Below are 20,035 nucleotides of genomic sequence, written 5' to 3'. Positions count from 1 at the left end.
GTACCATGCTGTTTTGATTACTGTAGCTTTGTAGTATGTTTTGAAGTCAGGGATTGTAATGCCTCCAGCTGTGTTCTTCTTTCTCAGGATTGCTTTAGCAATTCGGGGTCTTTTGTTGCCCCATATGAATTTTAGGATTCTTTGTTGTATTTCTATAAAGAATGTCATTGGGATTCTGATTGGGATAGTGTTGAATCTGTAGATTGCTTTAGGTAGTATGGACATTTTAACTATGTTTATTCTTCCAATCCATGTGCATGGAATGTCTTTCCATGTCTTTATGTCGTCATCAATTTCTTTCAAGAAAGTCTTGTAGTTTGCATTGTATAGATCTTTCACTTCCTTGGTTAAATTTATCCCAAGGTATTTTATTCTTTTTGTTGCAATTGTGAATGGGATTGAGTTCTTGAGTTCTTTTTCTGTTAGTTCATTGTTAGCGTATAGAAATGCTACTGATTTATGTATGTTGATTTTATACCCTGCAACTTTGCTGTAGCTGTTGATCGTTTCTAATAGTTTTCCTATGGATTCTTTGAGGTTTTCTATATATAAGATCATGTCATCTGCAAACAGCAAGAGTTTTACATCTTCATTGCCTATTTGGATTCCTTTTATTTCTTTTTCCTGCCGAATTGCTCTGGCCAACACCTCCAGTACTATGTTGAATAAGAGTGGTGAAAGTGGACACCCTTGTCTTGTTCCTGTTCTCAGAGGGATGGCTTTCAGTTTTTGTCCATTGAGTATGATGTTGGCTGTGGGTTTGTCATATATGGCCTTTATTACGTTGAGGTATACTTTCCTTCTATACCCATTTTATTGAGGGTTTTTATCATAAATGGATGTTGGATCTTGTCGAATGCTTTCTCTGCATCTATTGAGATGATCATGTGGTTTTGGTTTCTCATTTTGTTAATGTAGTGTATCACATTGATTGACTTGCGGGTGTTGAACCATCCCTGTGTCCCTGGTATAAATCCCACTTGATCATGGTGTATAATCTTTCTGATGTATTGCTGTATTCGGTTTGCCAGAATTTTGTTGAGGATTTTTGCATCTATGTTCATCAGTGATATTGGCCTGTAGTTTTCCTTCTTTGTGTTGTCCTTGTCAGGTTTGGGGATCAGGGTGATGTTGGCTTCATAGAATGTGTTAGTGAGTGCTCCATCTTCCTCAATTTTCTGGAATAGTTTGAGAAGTATAGGTATTAAATCTTCTTTGGATGTTTGGTAGAATTCTCCAGAGAAGCTGTCTGGTCCTGGACTCTTGTTTTTGGGGAGGTTTTTGATTACTGTTTCTATTTCTTTATTTGTGATTGGTCTATTCAGATTCTCTCTTTCTTCCTGATTCAGTTTGGGGAGGTTGTAAGAGTCTAGGCATTTATCCATTTCTTCTAGGTTGTTCAATTTGTTGGCATATAGTTTTTCATATATTCTGTTATGATCCCTTGTATTTCTTTGGTATCCATTGTGATTTCTCCTCTCTCATTTCTAATTTTATTTATTTGAGACTTCTCTCCTTTTTTCTTAGTGAGTCTGGCTCAGGGTTTGTCGATTTTGTTAATTTTTTTCAAAGAACCAACTCTTTGTTTCATTGATCCTTTCTACTGTCTTTTTTGTTTCAATATCGTTTATTTCTGCTCTAATTTTTATTATTTCCTTCCTTCTACTGATTTTGGGCTTTGTTCGTTCTTCTTTTTCTAATTCTGTTAGTTGTCGTTTGAGGTTGCTTATGTGAGATTTTTCTTGTTTATTGAGGTGAGCCTGTATTGCAATGAATTGCCCTCTTAGGACTGCTTTTGCTGTGTCCCAAATGAGTTGATATGGCGTGTTTTCATTTTCATTTGTCTCCAGGTAATATTTGATTTATTCTTTAATTTCTTCAATAATCCATTATTTGTTCAGTAGCATGTTGTTTAGTCTCTACATTTTTGCCCCTTTCCCAGCTTTATTCTTGTAGTTGATTTCTAGTTTCATAGCATTATGATCAGAAAAGATGCTCGATATTATTTCAACCCTCTTGGATTGATTGATGCTTGCTTTGTTTCCCAAGATATGATCTATCCTTGAGAATGTTCCATGCGCACTTGAGAAGAATGTGTAACCTGCTGTTTTTGGATGAAGTGTTCTATATAAATCTATTAAGTCCATCTGGTCTAATTTTTCATTTAATTCTATAATTTCCTTGTTGACTTTCTGTCTGGATGATCTATCCATTGGTGTTAATGGGGTGTTGAGGTCCCCTACTATTATTGTATTGTTGTTGATGTCTCCTTTCAGTTTTGTTAAGAGTTGCTTTATAAATTTTGGTGCTCCTGTGTTGGGTGCGTATATATATATATAAAGTGTTATGTCATCTTGGTGGAGTGTCCCTTTTATCATTATATACTGCCCCTCTTTGTCTTTCTTTATCTGTTTTACTTTGAAGTCTACTTTGTCTGATTATAAGTATGGTGACACCAGCTTTCTTTTGTTCATTATTAGCTTGGAGTATTGTCTTCCATCCCTTCACTCTGAGTCTGTGTTTGTCTTTGGGGCTGAGGTGTGTTTCCTGGAGGCAGCACATTGTTGGGTCTTGTTCTTTGATCCATCCTGCCACTCTGTGTCTTTTGATTGGAGAGTTCAATCCATTTACATTCAGAGTGATTATTGAAATGTGGGGGCCTACCGCTGCCATTTTATCACTTGTTTTCAGGTTCTCTTGCATTTCCTTTGTTTCTTGTCCCATGATTTTTGGATTACTAATTCAGGTAGGTAAATTTCTGTATTGGCTTTCTTCTTATTTGTAATTTGTGTCTTTATTCTTGTTATTTGTTTAGTGGTTACCAGGTGGTTTGTATAAAACATCTCATAGATGAGATAGTCCATTTTCTGATAGCCTCTTATTTCCTTAAATTAAAACGTTCCATCCCTTTTCTTTTCCCCTTCTAGGTTGTTATTGTCAGATTTTTTTTTTTCCTCTTCCTTCTTGTGTTGTGAGTTTGTGGTTAAAATGACAGGATTTTATTTATTCTTGGTGTTTCCATTCCATTTATCTTTAATGTTTTATTTAACTTTTACTAACCTGTTCTGATGGAGAGCTGCTACTTTCTGTTATTGTCCTTCTGCTTATCTCCTTTGCTCTGGGTTTTGTAACCCTTTTCCTTTTTTTGATTTTTCAGGTATGAGGGTCTTCCTGAGCATTTCTTGAAGAGGAGGTCTTGTGGCAATGAACTCCCTTAACTTTTGTTTATCTGGGAAAGTTTTTATTTCTCCATCGTATTTGAAGGATGTTTTCGCTGGGTAGAGTATTCTTGGCTGCAGGTTTTTGTCCTTCAGAGTTTTGAATATATCATTCCAGTCTCTTCTAGCCTGTAAGGTATCTGCTGAGAAATCTGCTGACAGCCTTATGGGGGTTCCTTTGCAGGTTATTTTCTTCTGCCTGGCTGCCCTTAGTATTTTCTTTTTGTCGTTGACTTTTGCTAGCTTCACTACTGTATGCCTTGGGGTTGGTCTTCTTACGTTGATAAAGTTTGGAGATCTATTGGCTTCTGTCACATGAGGTTCCATCTCTCTCTGTCCAGGTTTGGAAAATTCTCAGCCATTATTTCTTTGAACAGGCTTTCTGCCCCCTTCTCCTTCTCTTCTCACTCTGGTATACCTATAATCCTTATGTTGCATCTCCTAATTAAGTCGGATAATTCTTGGAGAGTTTCTTCATTTCTTTTTAGTCTTAGTTCTCTCTCTTCCTCTGTCTGCAGCATTTTTATATTCCTATCCTCCAAGTTACTAATTCTGTCCTCCATGTTATCGACACTACTGTTCAGAGAGTCCAGATTTTTCTTACTCTCCTCCATTGTGTTCTTCATCTCCAGTATTTCTGCTTGGTTCTTCTTTATAGTATCAAGCTCTTTTGTGACATAGCTCCTGAATTCGTTGAGTTGTTTATCTGTATTCTCTTTTAACTCATTGAGTTTTTAAATAATGGCTGTTTTGAATTCATCGTCATTTAGGTTATAGATTTCATGGTCTTTGGGATTGTTTTCTAGGTACTTGTCATTTTCCTTCTGGTTTGGAGATTTAATATATTTTTTCATACTGCTTGATGGCGTGGATTTGTGCCTCCACATAGAGATAGAGTTTAGTTACTGCTTCCACTTGTTTCTAGTGGTATGTGGGGGGTAGCAGCTGTTTAGATTGCACCGACCAGGAACCCTGTCAGCTGTTGCTGACTGGATCTGGGCTCCTCCTCGTAGTCACAGTGGTCCTGTGGGGTCCCTCTTCAGCTGTGGGGGCAATCGCAAGGGGGCTTCAGGCTGCTGGTGCCTACTGTTGCAGACCACCTAGACGTGCTTCCTCCTTGGGGTCTGCAGTGGTGTTATGGGCTTTCCCAGCAGCCGGGAGCAGGATCACCTATATTCACAGCTCTGTCACTGTCAGAGCCCACAAAATCTCACTTGTCCACTATAGGTCACAGCAGAGCTATAGGTATCTTCTGCAGTCTGTGATTAGCTCACCTAGCTGTGCTACTTTTGCCCCAGGGCCTTCCAGCCTTGTGATTGCCGGTTGGGGCCTCTCCACTAGGGCTGTGCAGAGGCTTTCGCTGAGGCTGCTGTGGGACCCTGGAGTTTCCCCCTGGGCCATGGAGCCAGGCCACTGGAGCTCCACCCAGCCCCCGACCACGCCCACAGGATCTCTGGGTGCTTCTTGCCTCCTCTGAGACACAGCCAGAGTCTGTGAGTCCAGAGGTGGCTGGCGGGCTGCTGCCCTGCCCGGGATCCTCCTCTTTGGGAGCCTCCTGGCATTCTGAATGCTGGGCAGGGCCTCTCTGCTAATGGCGAGTGAAGGCTTTCCCTTCCGCCGGTGCGGGACCCTGGAGTTTCCCCCTGGGTTGCAGAAACTGGCAGCTGGAACTCCACCCAGCCCCAGAGCACTCCCACGGGATCTCCGGGAGGCCCTTTTCCCGTCTGGGAGACAGTTGGAGTCTGTGAGTCTGGCGGCGGCTGGCGGGCTGCTGCCCTGCTCAGAATCCTCCTCTTCAGAAGCCTCCCGGTGTTCTGAATGCCAGGCAGAGCCTCTCCGCTAATGGTGAGTAGAGGCTTTCCCTGCCGCCGGTGCAGGACCCTCGAGTTTCCCCCTGGGCTTAGGTGTAATAGCGAGGGGCTTAGGTAGGGCTATAGTCACCTGTTTCCACCGTCGCTCTGCCGGCGTGCAAACACTCCTGCCCTTGGTGCGTGGCAATGCTATGGGGGAGTCCACTGGAAGAAAGTCACTTGCAGGTACTAGGCTGTCCGTGGGTCACCTATCTCCACCTCCTCCCGGGGGGAAGTCCATCCGCCTTCTGATGTATAGCAGCACAGGTCTCTCAGGCGTCCTGAGGTGCTGTATGGATATCCTTTGTTAACCAACGAATGTCCAATTAGTTGTAGATTTGAAGGGGGAGAGACAAAGAAGACTACTCACTCCGCCATCTTGGTGACGTCTCCTTGTGCTCTTTTACTCTTGATCCCCTGCCCTGATCCCAGGCAGCTAATTTGCTTCCTTTCACTGTAGTTTTGCCATCTTCTTCTTCTTTTGGTTTTTTTTTTTTGAGGAAGATTAGCCCTGAGCTAACTGCTGCCAATCCTCCTCTTTTTGCTAAGGAAGACTGGCCCTGAGCTAACATCCAAGCCCATCTTCCTCTACTTTATAAGTGGGATGCCTACCACAGCATGGCTTGATGAGTGGTGTGTGTGTCTGTGCCTGGGATCTGAAACAGTGAACCCTGGGCCTCTGAAGTGGAGTCCTCGGACTTAACCACTACACCACCGGCAAGCTCCTGTTTTTTTGGTTTTTTTTTTTTTAAAGATTGGCATCTGAACTAACATCTGTTGCCAATCTTCTTTTTTTTTTCTTCTTCTTCTTCTTCTCCCAAAGCCCCCCAGCACACAGTTGCATATTCTAGTTATAGATCCTTCTAGTTGTGGCATGTGGGACACTGCCTCAGCATGGCTTGATGAGCGGTGCCATGTCTGCGCCCAGGATCCAAACCTGTGAAACCCTAGGCTACCGAAGTGAAGCGGGCAAACTTAACCACTTGGTCACGGGGCTGGCCTTTTTTTTTTTTTTTTTTTTAAAGATTTCATTTTTTCCTTTTTCTCCCCAAAGAAGCCCCCAGTACATAGTTGTATATTTCTCGTTGTGGGTTCTTCTAGTTGTGGTATGCGGGATGCTGCCTCAGCATGGTTTGATGAGCAGTGCCATGTCCACGCCCAGGATTCGAACCAACGAAACACTGGGACGCCTGCAGCGGAGTGCGCGAACTTAACCACTCGGCCACGGGGCCAGCCCCCGGCCCGTTTTTTTTTTAACAAAAGGATTTATAGGGGCTGGCCGGTGGTGCAGTGGTTATGTTCTGCTTCAGCAGCTCAGGGTTCGCCAGTTTGCATCCCAGGTGCGGACATGGCACCACTTGTGGTAGGTGTCCCACATATAAAGTAGAGGGAGATGGGCATGGATGTTAGCTCAGGGCAAGTCTTCCTCAGCAAAAAGAGGAGGATTGGCGGCAGACATTAGCTCAGGGCTAATCTTCCTCAAAAAAAAGGATTTATAATTCTCTCTTATACTGCTTAGGTAGAGTCATTGATGAAAGTCCAGATTCTGAGTATTATTAGGAAGATTGAATTTCCACAATATAATATGATACTGAATTTTGCTGTGCCAGTGTTGTCGTGTTTTAAGAGAGAAGTGGAGGGGAGTGGTTAAAGATAAATTAAGCTGAGTGCTTGTTTTCAATTTGTTTTATCCTTGAGGCCATTGAGAAACTAGTTTATTTAGTTCCTTTAAATACTTCTTTTAGTCTGGAGTCACTGGCTCATGTAACTGACTTCTCTTTTGCTTTTCAGTGAGGTGCTGGCAGAGGAGTCCATAGTATGTCTCCAGAAAGCCCTGAATCACCTTCGGGAAATATGGGAATTAATTGGGATTCCAGAGGACCAGCGGTTACAAAGAACCGAGGTTGTGAAGAAACATATCAAGGTGAGTTGAGAAGTACTGGGTGGGCTCTTTGCAGTGGGACGGGGTAAGATCGCTGAGATAGCATATAGAAGTGACACTAGGATGTCACATGCTCTTCTGGTTTTGTTTGTTTTTAATTCCTTTCTTAAAAATTTGTATTTATGAAGGTTTTGGTGTTATTTATTGGTTTGGGTTTTTTTTTTCCCATTGGCCTTAAATTTTTATAGGACTGTTTTTTCTCTTGTAGGACCTCCTGGATATGATGATTGCTGAAGAGGAAAGCCTGAAGGAAAGGCTCATCAAAAGCATCTCCATCTGTCAAAAAGAGCTGAACACCCTGTGCAGCGAGTTACATGTCGAGCCATTTCAGGTACCTGGTCGGGTCTCCGGGGATCCTGCTTGAGTCTGAGATTTAGGAAGGAGCTTTGACTTAGGGCTGCAAGTGGAAAGTTTCTTTGTAGGGTAGGGTGGTACTGGACATGAGAAGTGAGGAAACACGCTGCCTGGTTAATTAGTTCCAGCAAAGTAATGTTCACTTATGTAAAGGGTTGCCCACCCTGTTGAGAGGTGAAGAAGCTAATAAGTGTTGCAATGGTTTGATCAAAAACAAGCTTTCTTTGGCTATCAACTTGTAGGGCATATAAAAATTTTTTAACCCTGAGGAGAAGCCAGGCAAGATGGTACTATACTATTCTTTCTTTGAACGAAAATGAAAAGAACTACCTAGGAAGCAAAAGTAACTAGTGATGCAAGGGAAAGTTACCCAAAAACCTGCCTTTGTGGGTTTTTTCATATCCAGAAGCTGCATACCACTGAGCCAGCCAAAATGGCTACTTGAGAAGAAATGTCTCCATAGCTGGATATCAGGAGGACATGGGCAAGTTCAGAGCATGCCACAGTTACCGTGGACCTAGCTGAGAGGTTGCTGTATTATGGCCCAGCACAAGTCAGGGGCTTAAATGAGGACACCAACAAGGATGAAATGAATAACAGATGGGGCCCCAAAACATATCCCTGGGGAGAACCAGTAAAAACAGTGTTGGAATCCTAAAAATGAAAACATACGTAGAGTGTGGGAAGGTGATCAGAACAGATGTGGGTGCAGGGACAGCACACTGTGGCTGGTGTGGCACCCATAAGGTTCTTGGGTCCCTTCCCCTGTTACAGGAAGAACTGCCTGGATATCTAGATGGAGTCAGCCTAGGAGGGAGACTGCTTTTAAAGCGTTAAGGACACTTCATACCTGGCAGCCAAGAGCAATCAGGCAGACCATGACATCAGTGGGGTTTCCTGGAATTAACAGAAATGGCATAAATATCATTGATTTTGGACAAATAGTTTCATTTGGACTTTTTTTTTAAATTTAAATTTCGATGTGAAATTTAATGAGAGGTTAGGTGTACAGTAGCCCCTCTCCCTTAAATTACATGAGAGCTCTTAATTCACCGGTGTTGAATAGGACATACAACTGCCACTTTTTTTTTCCTGTTCATCAGTTAGGAGTAGAGCAAGGACTACTAAATTTTTACTCGTTAGGTGATGTTCTTAGGATTATTAGGTTGAGCGTTTAGTTACGAGCTAAATATAATACCCTATAGCCGACTCAAAGCAAGCTTTCCAACCAATTTTCACCTCTTGCAAAGTGCCCTGGTACCTTTCTTTATTAGATGCTTTCCTTAGGGGATCCTCTTTGTGCCATATTCTGTTGGCCATGAGTTGACTTATTTGTAAGTTTAACTAAAAGTCCATCATCCTAGCCTTCTTCCGTTGTCCTTCTCTTCCTTGGAAGAAATCCACCTGGAACCTTAGAACAGTGGTACATTGTCTTATATTCCAGGAAGAAGGAGAGACAACCATCCTGCAACTAGAAAAGGATTTGCGCACTCAGGTAGAACTCATGCGAAAACAGAAAAAGGAGAGAAAACAGGAACTGAAACTACTTCAAGAACAAGATCAGGAACTGTGTGAAATTCTTTGCATGCCCCACTATGATGTTGGCAGCACCTCGGTTCCCAGCTTAGAAGAGCTGAGCCAGTTCAGACAGCATGTGGCAACACTGAGGCAGGCAAAGGTATGCTGCTGCATTCGCACTTCCTCAAAGGTCGCCTCACTTTCCTCTGCGTAGCTCCTAATCATCTTATTTTATAGGCGTCCAGGCATGAGGAGTTTGTCAACCTAAAGAGACAGATCATACTGTGTATGGAAGAATTAGATCACACCCCAGACACCAGCTTTGAAAGAGATGTGGTGTGTGAAGATGAAGATGCCTTTTGCCTGTCTTTGGAGAACATTACAACACTACAGAAGTTGCTGCGGCAGGTAAGGTCTACTCAGATTACGGCCTGGGATCTCCAGCATCTCCAGCAATTTGAAAAAATCGAGTTTTTTTCCTTGAGTCTTAAATAAGGAGCCAGTCTAACTGAAGAGAATGAGAGAGGATAAAATAGTATTATATGATATACAAACTTGACTTTCTTTTTTTTAACAAAAAATGTGTATGTACCTCTAAGAATGTGAAATTGAAATTTTGGATGAAATAATAGTCATGTGAATTAGCTTAGTGTTTAATTGAAAAAAATCTTTTTTAATTCAAAATTTTAATCCAGGTCTTGGGGTTTGAGATCCTACTATAATGACAGCCTTACAGTTGGTGTTCAGAAGTCATCAAAACACGGCTCTTCACAATCTTGTAAAAGTGCTTCTTCTCCATGTGGGTCCAGACTGTCTTTGTGGGAGGCCAGAGGGCTAGCATTTTCTGTGCTGCTGCCTTTGCTATAACCACGGCTCTCTTTGCTACAGCTAGAAATGCGAAAGTCACAAAATGAAGCAGTGTGTGAGGGTCTGCGAGCTCAGATCCGAGAGCTCTGGGACAGATTGCAGATACCTGCAGAAGAGAGAGAAGCTGTGGCCACGGTTATGACTGGGTCAAAGGCCAAGGTCAAGAAAGCGGTAAGAAACCCAACAGGCGCTGGGTCCACAGTCTGTATGAGCAGAGCTCCTGTGTCAAGTCTGATGTCTTTACCGCTTCTGCCTTGAGTGAGTTTGTTTTTAATACAAGCATCAGAGAAAGTTGGCAATAGCTTGTTCATCTTCTATCTTTTGTGTACATTTCTTAGATTTCTGGCTCCTATAATGTTATAGAGTGTTGATTTACCCCGGTGGCTTTGTGTTGTAATTTTATTTGAAAAGGGGGAACTTTTAGAGCCAGCCCTGCTGGCCTAGTGGTTAAAGTTCAGTGTCCTCTGCGTCAGCGGCCTGAGTTTGGTTCCTAGCCACAGAGCCACACCACTGTCTGTCAGTAGCCATGCTGTAGCAGCGATTCACATAGAAGAACTAGAAGGACTTACAACTAGAATATACAACTGTGTACTGGGGCTTTGGGGAGGAAAAAAAAAAAGAGAGAGAGGAACTGATGTTCCTCTGGCAACAGATGTTAGTTGAGGGCGAATCTTTCCCAGCACAAAAAAAAAGGTGAGGGGGAAACTTTTGCAAATCTCCATGAATATAAAAGCATGACAGGCACCTTTAACAGGTCTCTTTGTTTCAGCTGCAATTAGAAGTGGATCGGTTGGAAGAACTCAAGATGCAAAACATGAAGAAAGTGATTGAGGCCATTCGAGTGGAGCTGGCTCAATACTGGGACCAGTGTTTTTACAGCCAGGAGCAGAGAAACGCTTTTGCCCCTTACTATTCTGGTTAGTATAGAAGCGGTGGTCTTCAGCTGGCCTGCTCACTTGTCTTTTACAAGTGCATACATTCACCAGGAAGTATTTCCTCTGCTGAACAGATATAGCCACCTTTTCAAGCCATTCAGCATAAACTGCCATTCCTGTACAAAGAACCATTTGCACATGCTATTAGGAAACAAGGGCTCTCTTGATTTCTGAAGTAGTATATCACTGTAACCTGTACTTGTGAAGCTTAAGTTTACCAGGTGCTTACTCTATGCCAGATGCGGTGTCAAACCCTTAACAATAGGATCTCACTTAATCCTCATATCAACAGATGAGGACACTAAGGCACATAAATGTTGAGCAACTTAGCCCAGAGGCACACAGCAAGCAGGTCAATGGCAGAGCCCACATTTGAGCCCACAGAGTTGGAGCCCAGCGCCCAGTGGAATTCTGGTCTGACCTGAACTGAATATAAATGTAAGGCTGTCTTTACTAAATTCAACAAGTGTTTTTGGACATTATCTGTGACCTAACCCTCTACTGGGCAGGGTAGAAAGGGACAATATGAAAGAAACTAAGACAAGGCAAGAGATGACAGAGGTTTGAGAATCTGAATCATTTTAGTCCACACTCCAGTCCTTTAGTCCCTAGTACTCCCAGGCTGATCGTGACAAACCTGGCTTTTACTATCCATAATATAGACTTATTTATTGTACCATTTTTACTATAAGGAAGAAAAATATTTCCATCTTAGGGGGACAAAGGATTAGTAAATTGGGATACTAAACACTAGAAGAATTTTTTAAAATTACTGGGCCTATATCTTGCAGAGGACTACACAGAAAATCTGCTCCAACTCCATGATGCCGAGATTGTGCGGTTAAGAAACTACTATGAGGTTCACAAAGAACTCTTTGAAGGTGTCCAGAAATGGGAAGAAAGCTGGAAGCTCTTCTTAGAGTTTGAGGTAGTGTCCTAGTTTTTGTTTTCCTTAGAGTACAATAAAGTGTTCAGAAACCATGCCCTGGTTAGGGTCCGAGTCCAGTTTCCTTTGCTCCTTACCAGTTTCTAATACCATATTGGTATTAAATCTCTGAATTACTGCTAACTTATCTGTATTTGTTAAGCTTGTATGCAGGAACATATAAGAGAAAAACCCAAAATTAATGGCTTAAATAAAGTAGAAGTTTCTTACATAAAGTCCAGAGGTAAGCAGTGCAGGGCAGGTATGGCAGTTCCACAGTCAGTAGGGGCCCAGGCTTCTCCCTCTCATGCCTCCCCTCCCACTAATGGGTGGGCCTTATCCTCAGGGCCAGGGTGGCTCCCAAGCTCCCACCTTAGCACTTCAGGCAGCGTGGTAGAGGAAAGAACACAGAAGGCGTGGCCCCTCCAGCCCCACTAAGGGCTCCTCCCAGGCTCTCCTCACAGCACCTCTGCTTACATGCACACCAGCTGCTGGTGAGGCTGGGAGAATTGCTGCCACAGGTAAATGTGGGTTCTGTTACTAAGAAAGGAGAAAGAATGGGTGTTGGGGCACACAACTAACATTCTCTACCATTCCAACTTTGGCTATTTTCATAGAACATTGTCTGGGTATTGGGGTACTATTTTTTTTTTTTTTTTTAAGATTTTATTTTTCCTTTTTCTCCCCAAAGCCCCTCGGTACATAGTTGTGGGTCCTTCCAGTTGTGGCATGTGGGACACTGCATCAGCATGGCCTGATGAGCAGTGCCATGTCCGCACCCAGGATCCAAACCAGCAAAACGCTGGGCCGCCGAAGCAGAGCGCACAAACTTAACCACTAGGCCACTGGGCCGGCCCTGGGGGCACATGTTTTTACTCTGAATTCCTTTTCTTCTGACAGACTTTGCATATACTGGTTCCCAAGGCATTTTAGAGCTCAGGGCTGGGACTAGAATGAAGCAAATGAGGCACGTAGGGCACACAATTCAAGGAGACTCATTCTCTGTTAGAGCTCAAAGGGGCCTTCTTAGAATCCTGAGTTCAACTCCCACAAGTTTACAGGCAGGACACTAGGACTCAAAAGTGGAGAGAATTGTCTGAAATCTTATAGCTGTTTAAGAACAGGTGTCCTAGTCTTCAGTGACTCTTTACTTTGGTTGAAAGCAAGAAGCAGGAGTAGTAAATGTCAATAAAGAGCCAAATAAGGAACCTTTGTAGACATGCCAGTATTTAAGAAAAAAGAAACTACCATCCCCTTTAGTGAGCATTTATAAGCAGTCACCAAACAAGCAGTCTGGAAGGGAAATAGAATTTCTTTACAAGCTTGGCCCTCAAATTGTCAAGATTGTTTCTAAACTTTTCTGATTATCTGACCCTATTTTTGAGTGTAGAGACCTAATTTATATTTACAAGTTATATACTCATGTTCTGATATACTGTATATATGATAGAATAGAAACAAAAGAAGAATAAGAAACCTACCACTTTACATTTTTTACTTGTCCATTTTGAGGGTTAATTTCATAAACTTAACTGGGCAAACCCCTTAATTTAAGCTGCGTTGTCTCAATATGCCAGAAGTAAGGGGGCAAGTAGGGGTGCCACCACCAAGCCCTCCGAGTGTAGAACCCCCTCTTGTCCCTCTGCGTACCTCATTTCCTTTTGACAGCCAAACCAAGGAAGGGACCAGCGACACTGTACATTAAATAGGGAAGCCTGTCTTAGACTTTTTAGACTGAAAAGGAAACAGCAGTTTTCCTGCACGCCAGTGGATGATCTTGCCTATTCCCGGGAGTGCTCACCCTCCGCTCCCCCGCTTCAGAACTCCACCATTTCTCACTGCTGAGAGTGGATGGGATGCAAGACTCCTGGAAAGTCTACTTAATAATATTTATCAGTTGATGAGAGCAAGGCATCATAGCAGAAGTAATTGTTCTGTCTAGGGGTTTATGCTAATTAAAATGTATTTTTCAGGGGCGGGCCAGTGGCGCAGTGGTTAAGTGCGCGCATTCCGCTTCGGTGGCCCCAGGTTCGCCAGTTCGGATCCTGGATGCAGACATGGCACTGCTTGGCAAGCCATGCTGTGATAGGCGTCACACAAATAAAGCAGAGGAAGATGGGCATGGATGTTAGCTCAGGGCCAGGCTTCCTCAGCAAAAAGAGGAGGACTGGCAGTAGTTAGCTCAGGGCTAATCTTCCTCAAAAAAAAAAAAATGTATTTTTCACAGAGAAAAGCTTCAGATCCAAGTCGATTTACGAATCGTGGAGGAAATCTTTTAAAAGAAGAAAAGCAACGAGCGAAGCTCCAAAAAACACTCCCTAAGGTAATATTGTTGCTAAGAGTTCTTGGTGCTTGGCTCCAAAATACTTCACTTTTTGTATATTTGCAGCTTTGACTCATTTTGCCACAAAACTCTTCTCTTCCAAAGCTTAGGCAAAGATAGGAAGCTTATACTAGGCCTTCCTAGTATAAGCAACTGAATATGAAGGTTCATTAGCTTTCCAGGGCTGCCATGACCAAGCACCACAGACTGGGTGGCTTAAACCACAGAAATTTACTTTCTCACAGTTCTGGAGGCTGGAAGGCTGAGATCAAGGTTGGCAAGGAGGCATTCTTCCGAGGCCTCTCTCCTTGGCTTGGAGGTAGTTATCTCTTCCCTGTGTCTTCACATGGTCTTCCTTCTCTGTGTGTCTGGGTCCAAATTTTCTCTTATAAGGCCACCAGTAGTCATGTGAATTAGGACCCACCCTAATGACTTCATTTTAACTTAATTACTTCTGTGTTCAAATAAAGGACCACTTTCTGAGGTACTGGGGCTAGGACTTCAACATATGACTTGGGGCACACAGTTCAGCCTGTAACCCAAGGCAAGCTTTTTAAAGTGCTGTGGGCTTCATTCCTATTCTCTATTTTGGTAATAACAGCATTTATTAAATTAAGTGCCACGTACTATTTCAAAGTGCTTTCCATTTATTCATTTAATCGTTATAACGTCCTTGTGAGGTTGGTATTATTTCCATTTTTACAGATGAGAAAACTGAGGCACTGAGAACTTAAGTGCCTTGCCCCCTTTTCATAGCCAGTGAGAGGTAGCTTCCAGGTTGGAACCCAGGTAGTGCTGCTTCTAATGTCCACTGCCTGTTTCATGTCACCCATCTTCCCCAGTGCCGCCTCCAGCTTTAGGCCCCAGAACCTTAGTGGGCAGAGTCTGGGTTCTTGCCTTTTCCCACCTTCATGTGTACTGTGAAAGAACCATACCTAGGCTTTGATCTCTGGCCACTCTGACCTGTACCTCCATGGGTCCAGCTACCTGAAGTTAGGCTAATGATGCTCTTGGGAGGAAGGAGCCATTCTTTGGGAGAATCATTTGGGCTTCATACCAAAGATTTGAAGTAATTAACGTGTCCTTGTGTCTGGGCTCAGCTGGAAGAGGAGTTGAAGGCACGGATCGACATGTGGGAACAGGAGCATTCAAAAGCGTTTGTGGTGAATGGGCAGAAATTCATGGAGTATGTGACAGAACAGTGGGAGATGCATCGACTAGAGAAAGAGCGAGCCAAGCAGGAAAGAGTAAGTGAACACAATTTGCGAAGAGGAGAAGATAATAATGTGAGCAGCCCAGCATCTGCCAGGGATCTGGGCTGGGGAAGCAGTAGCCCACCACAGCTCTTTTTAGCTCTGGTTGCAGAGACTTGGCACCAGATTTCTGGCCTTGCTTTTGTTCCCATCTCAGACCTGTTCTCTTATTGGGATTTATCACTATTGCTTCTGATTTTCACACAGCAACTAAAGAACAAGAAGCAGACAGAGACAGAGATGCTGTATGGCAGTGCTCCTCGAACACCCAACAAGCGGCGAGGCCTGGCACCCAACACGCCAGGCAAAGTGCGCAAGGTAAGCGTGAGGCTTTGTGGACCACTACTGACGAGGGATTGCTGAGGACAGGGCTCTGGGCCGTCTCTTGCCTTCTGTCCTGCAGAGATGGGGAAGGGCTATCCTGGCCTCCCAGGCCGAGTCCACATGAGAGAGTGAATGGAGGAGTGCAGTTTAATCCTGAGAAGACTGGACAGTGACTGTCAGGCATGGCCAGCTTTGATGTGTCCAGTTGTTGAGTCCTCAGATTAAACTTAGGGGGGCCAGTACCTGCCAACATTCTGCAATGATAAACCTTCAGAATTCCGACAAGTGACCATGGTACTATGTGAAAGAAGACTTTCATGTTTTGTAAGTAGAATACTTAATACTCCTGAATCTCCAGAACAGGAAATCGGGAGTTTCTCCTTTTTTAACTTTTTCTTTGATAAAGGAAGTGGAGCATCATTTCCTTTTTCCCTCTTCAACTCATATTTTGTAACATATGAAATGTTTAAAAAAATCATCTAAGAGAACCACTGAGAGTATTTTTCTTGCTTTTTAAAAAGGTTTTTAAAAATAATGTGTTTTTACAAAATAGAGATCATATTATATAATTTTGATTTCTGCCTTTTTGGTATTGGTTGTGATTTTTTTTATAGCATCAAACTTTCTTCAAATGTATGCTCGTTATTAGCTGTATATTCTATCCTCTTGACACACCTTTATTAAACTAGTTCCATATTGTTTGATATTAGGTAGTTTAACACATAATTTTTTATTATGAAAATAAACTTTTAAAAACACTAAAATTCAATTCTAGAAAGGTGTGTTTTAATTAAAAGTTTGAGAACGTCTGTGCTGGATGCTGAGAATACAGAGATAAGTGACCCAGCCCTTGCTCTCAAGAGGGCTGTATCCACACACTTCTCAAGTCCTGGCAGCACTAACCCTCCCATCAGTGATGCAAAGGGGTTGTACCCATCCATGCTCCCAGTGGTAGTACCTTGGTGTCGAGGTGGCTCCAGTCCCTGCCAACACGTGATGAAAATCTTGACTTTTAAATTTTTGTCTATTTGATGGGTATCAAGTAATGTCTCATGATTTTGGTTTTTATTTCCCTAATTACTAATGAAGTTGAACCTTTTGCCATGCTCATTGGCAGTACTTGTGTGTGTCTTGTGTAGCTTGTCTCTTTACTCTTTATGGTGTCTTGCTGGTGAACAGAAAGTTCTTAATTTTAATATAATAAAAATGTTTTTAGTCTGTTTTCTTTATGATTTGTACTTCTTGTACCTTGTAAGTAAGCTACCCATGACCTGAAGCCATACAAATATTTTTCTACATTGTTATTTCCTAGTTTGTCTCTTCGATTTTAATAGTTTTGCTATTCCATTTTAAGGTTTTTAATCCACCTAGAGTTAACTAAAAAAATTTTACAGCTTTATTAAAATTGACACAACATTTAATAACTTCTGACATATGTATACACCATGAAACTGTCACCTCAATCAAGGCAATGATCACATATCCGTCACACCTGAAGTTTCCTCATGCCTGTGTTCCCTTCCGCCTCCCCCTCCTCTCCTCCTTCCCCCTCAGCCCCTGGCAATCACAAATTCACTCTGTCACTATTTATTAGTTTGCATTTTCTAACATTTTACATAAATAGAATCATATGTTACATATTTTTTTTTTTTAAGATTTTTTTTTCCTTCTCCCCAAAGCCCCAGTGCATGGTTGTATATCCTAGTTATATGTCCCTCTAGTTCTTCTGTGTGAGCTGCTGCCACAGCATGGCAATCGACAGCAAGGTGGGGTGGTTCCATGACTAGCAAACGATCGTGGGCCACCAAGGTGGAGAGCACGGAACTTTAAGCACTAGGCCACCAGGGCTGGCTCTATTACATGTCCTTTTTTGTCTGGCTTCTGTCCTTTAGCATAATTGTTTTTGAGATTCATCCCTGTTGCTGCATGTATCAATAGGTCACCACTTTTTCTTGCTGAACAGTGTTCCAATGCGTGACTGCACCACAGTTTGCTTATCCATTTGCCTGTTGATGGATATTTGGCTTGTTTCTAGTTTTTTGGTTATTACAGATAAAGCTGCTATAAATATTTATGTGTAAGTCTTTGTATGGATATGTGCTTTCATTTCTCTTGGGTAAATACCTAAGAGTGATATGGCTGGGTCATATGCTAAGTGTTGAACTTTGAAAAACAAAATGGTTGTGCCACTTTATAGTTCTGTCTGCTAGATATAAATAGGCTGTGAACACTTTTCACAGATTTCCTCAAAGCGATTCCCCATGGAAACCCATCTTTCTTAGACTGCTTCCCATACTCATTTTTCTGTAGTGTAGGGATGGGTTGCTGAGCATGTAACTCACATCAGTAATCTCTATTCTTCTCCTTAGCTGAACACTACCACCATGTCCAATGCTACGGCCAATAGTAGCATGCGGCCCATCTTTGGGGGGACGATCTACCGCTCTCCTGTGTCTCGACTTCCACCTTCTGGCAGCAAGGTTAGTGTGCTCTGTACAAACACATCCCCAGCACTGTCCCAGCCTGTTTACCCAGGGGCCCCACCTATCTGTTCCAGTTTCTAAGATTCAGTTATCATTGAGATGCTGAGATGACAGATGTAAGCTAGCAAATCTGTCAAAAAACTAAATCAGAAAAAGAATGGTCCTTTTGAGCCCCACCAGCATCAGGGAAGCACGGGGTGTAACTGGGACACTCAAGAGCAGGTGATGGTGCCCCTAGGCTCAGTTTAAAGTCTAGTCTTCAGTTGCTGCTGAGCGGAGTCCCTGCATGTGGGTTCCAGCCCAGTGACACTGGATCACTAGACACAGTCCGGTACTCTCGCATATGGTGGGGAGTATGTGCTAAAACGCGTCCAGTCTTTCAAGTATTTTACAGACTGTGCTCAAGACAGGTGTTCTGCAGATCGTTTAGAATTTGTATTTCTTTAAACCAGAAGTACAGGATTCCAGACACATGAATAATATAAAGATGGTATCAGCCTTTGACAATCTGCATTTATGTGTGTGTGTTGTAGTCATTATAAGGATGATACATTGATCTGTCTTTCCTTTCTCTGCAGCCAGTTGTCACTTCCAGCTGTTCAGGAAAAAAAACACCCCATGCCAGTAGGCATGGAGCCAACAAGGAGAACCTGGAGCTCAATGGCAGCATCCTGAGTGGTGGGTACCCCAACTCGGCCCCTCTCCAGCGCAACTTCAGCATTAATTCTGTTGCCAGCACCTATTCTGAGTTTGCGGTAATTCACCTTTTCTAATATCTACCAGTCTCTGGGGAGCACACAGTTGGGGCAGAGTGGGTATCTTCCCCAGGGCACCCAGCTTTTTAGTTAGGCCGGTTCTTTGGAGGCTGAGAATCCCTTTCCTGCCTTGACCATGGCGTGGGGTGGGGGTGGTTTAAGGGGAGTATATAGGACAGAAGGCAGCAGCAACTAGACATTTACCTTGGATCCTTCTGCTTAAGAAATACCATTCCCTGGCTGCAGGAGGTGACCCTGCTGATCAGCTGCCCTGTGCTCTCTTGGTGGAGTTCTTGGTAATTGTCTTAATTCTTTGTTCTTAGAAGGATCCATCCCTCTCTGACAGCTCCACTGTTGGGCTTCAGGTCTGTATGGCAACCCCTGCATGTCCCATGTCCCTTTTCCAAACTGATCTGTCATCTGCTGGCTTCATTTCCATCTGGGCACAGGGCTACACTAACCAATAATCTCAGCTGTACTATCACAGACCCTTTTTTTTTTTTTTTTTTACAAAGGAAGCAGAAAATCCTAATACAGACTTCAAAAATAATAAATATCTGGCTTAAGTTCCAACAGACTGACTAACCTGCTGATTAACAGGAAAATTTGTTCAGACTTGAATTGGATTCTCAGCCCCACCTAAAGTCAGGCAAAGCTTTTTTATCATGTTATTTCATAACAGAAAACCTTCACCCTCCCCAATTGTGACATCAGAGGCCTCCAATGTGCTGGAAAGAACAGAGGTCCATCACGTGGGGAGGGGAGCCCCAGCTGTGTGCTGCCTATGAGGTCCTTGACCTGTGTGCTGATTATTTCCTGGAGTATATGCCTTACTAACCCCTCGGGGCTAATCACCAACTTTCCGTCTACTCTGAGCTAGCCATCACTCATTTCCTTGCCTTTGCCTATTTCTACCACATTGAGCTGCAAAAGCATATGAGAGACACTGGAAGAAAGAAATTCCAGAATGTTCTTCAGCTCCTAGTAACCTAGTCCATATTTACTAACACTTAACTGCAGTGCCCTTTACTTAACAATGTGTGTTCCCTCTTCCCTCGTATCTTTCTGTTGAGAGGTAAGCTGCTCCTTACCCTTGCGGGGATACTGAGTAAAGCCTAGGGCAACAGCTCTCCTGTTGCTGCAGTGATGGAGAATGGGACAGTTGCCCATGGTGATAGCTCATTTTGAGCATTGAAGCTAGCTTCACATGCTGGCACTTTTCTCAAATTACAGGACTGATGTGCTTCTACCTATAGAAGTGGGTGTGTGACACTCTGGCGAGCTGACT

General features: G+C 43.0%; 2 protein-coding genes across 10 annotated transcripts in view; one reads left to right on the top strand and one right to left on the bottom strand.

Moving 5' to 3' along the window:
* RCCD1 (RCC1 domain containing 1) overlaps positions 1–20,035 on the bottom strand; it is a 50,702-nt gene that overhangs the window by 4,758 nt on the left and 25,909 nt on the right. For 2 of the 6 annotated variants that reach the window (XM_023649747.2, XM_070230854.1), the window contains exon 9: positions 8,215–8,261. In XM_023649747.2, coding sequence (XP_023505515.1) covers positions 8,249–8,261 — 13 coding nt within the window. In that variant the 3' untranslated portion in view covers positions 8,215–8,248. Of the gene's footprint in view, positions 1–3,433; positions 5,371–7,139; positions 7,529–8,214; positions 8,262–8,593; positions 8,776–9,534; positions 9,771–20,035 lie in introns of those variants that run through there. The other 4 variants (XM_070230851.1, XM_070230849.1, XM_070230845.1 and 1 more) reach the window with 4 other exon arrangements.
* Positions 1–20,035, top strand: part of PRC1 (protein regulator of cytokinesis 1) — a 29,149-nt gene that overhangs the window by 7,411 nt on the left and 1,703 nt on the right. The window contains exons 2-14 of one of the 4 annotated variants that reach the window (XM_023649712.2): positions 6,860–6,992; positions 7,219–7,341; positions 8,809–9,042; positions 9,120–9,290; positions 9,771–9,920; positions 10,519–10,666; positions 11,476–11,612; positions 13,837–13,932; positions 15,033–15,179; positions 15,393–15,503; positions 17,879–17,989; positions 18,571–18,670; positions 19,071–19,112. In XM_023649712.2, the coding sequence (XP_023505480.1) occupies positions 6,860–6,992; positions 7,219–7,341; positions 8,809–9,042; positions 9,120–9,290; positions 9,771–9,920; positions 10,519–10,666; positions 11,476–11,612; positions 13,837–13,932; positions 15,033–15,179; positions 15,393–15,503; positions 17,879–17,989; positions 18,571–18,670; positions 19,071–19,090 (1,681 nt within the window). In that variant the 3' untranslated portion in view covers positions 19,091–19,112. Of the gene's footprint in view, positions 1–6,859; positions 6,993–7,218; positions 7,342–8,808; positions 9,043–9,119; positions 9,291–9,770; positions 9,921–10,518; positions 10,667–11,475; positions 11,613–13,836; positions 13,933–15,032; positions 15,180–15,392; positions 15,504–17,878; positions 17,990–18,570; positions 18,748–19,070; positions 19,113–20,035 lie in introns of all 4 variants that reach the window. The other 3 variants (XM_023649689.2, XM_023649704.2, XM_023649696.2) reach the window with 3 other exon arrangements.

Source organism: Equus caballus, chromosome 1 (genome assembly GCF_041296265.1).
Source record: "Equus caballus isolate H_3958 breed thoroughbred chromosome 1, TB-T2T, whole genome shotgun sequence".
Classification (NCBI taxonomy): domain Eukaryota; kingdom Metazoa; phylum Chordata; class Mammalia; order Perissodactyla; family Equidae; genus Equus; species Equus caballus.
The sequence above is the reverse complement of the archived record's forward strand: the minus strand, read 5'-3'. Positions and strand labels throughout refer to the sequence as shown.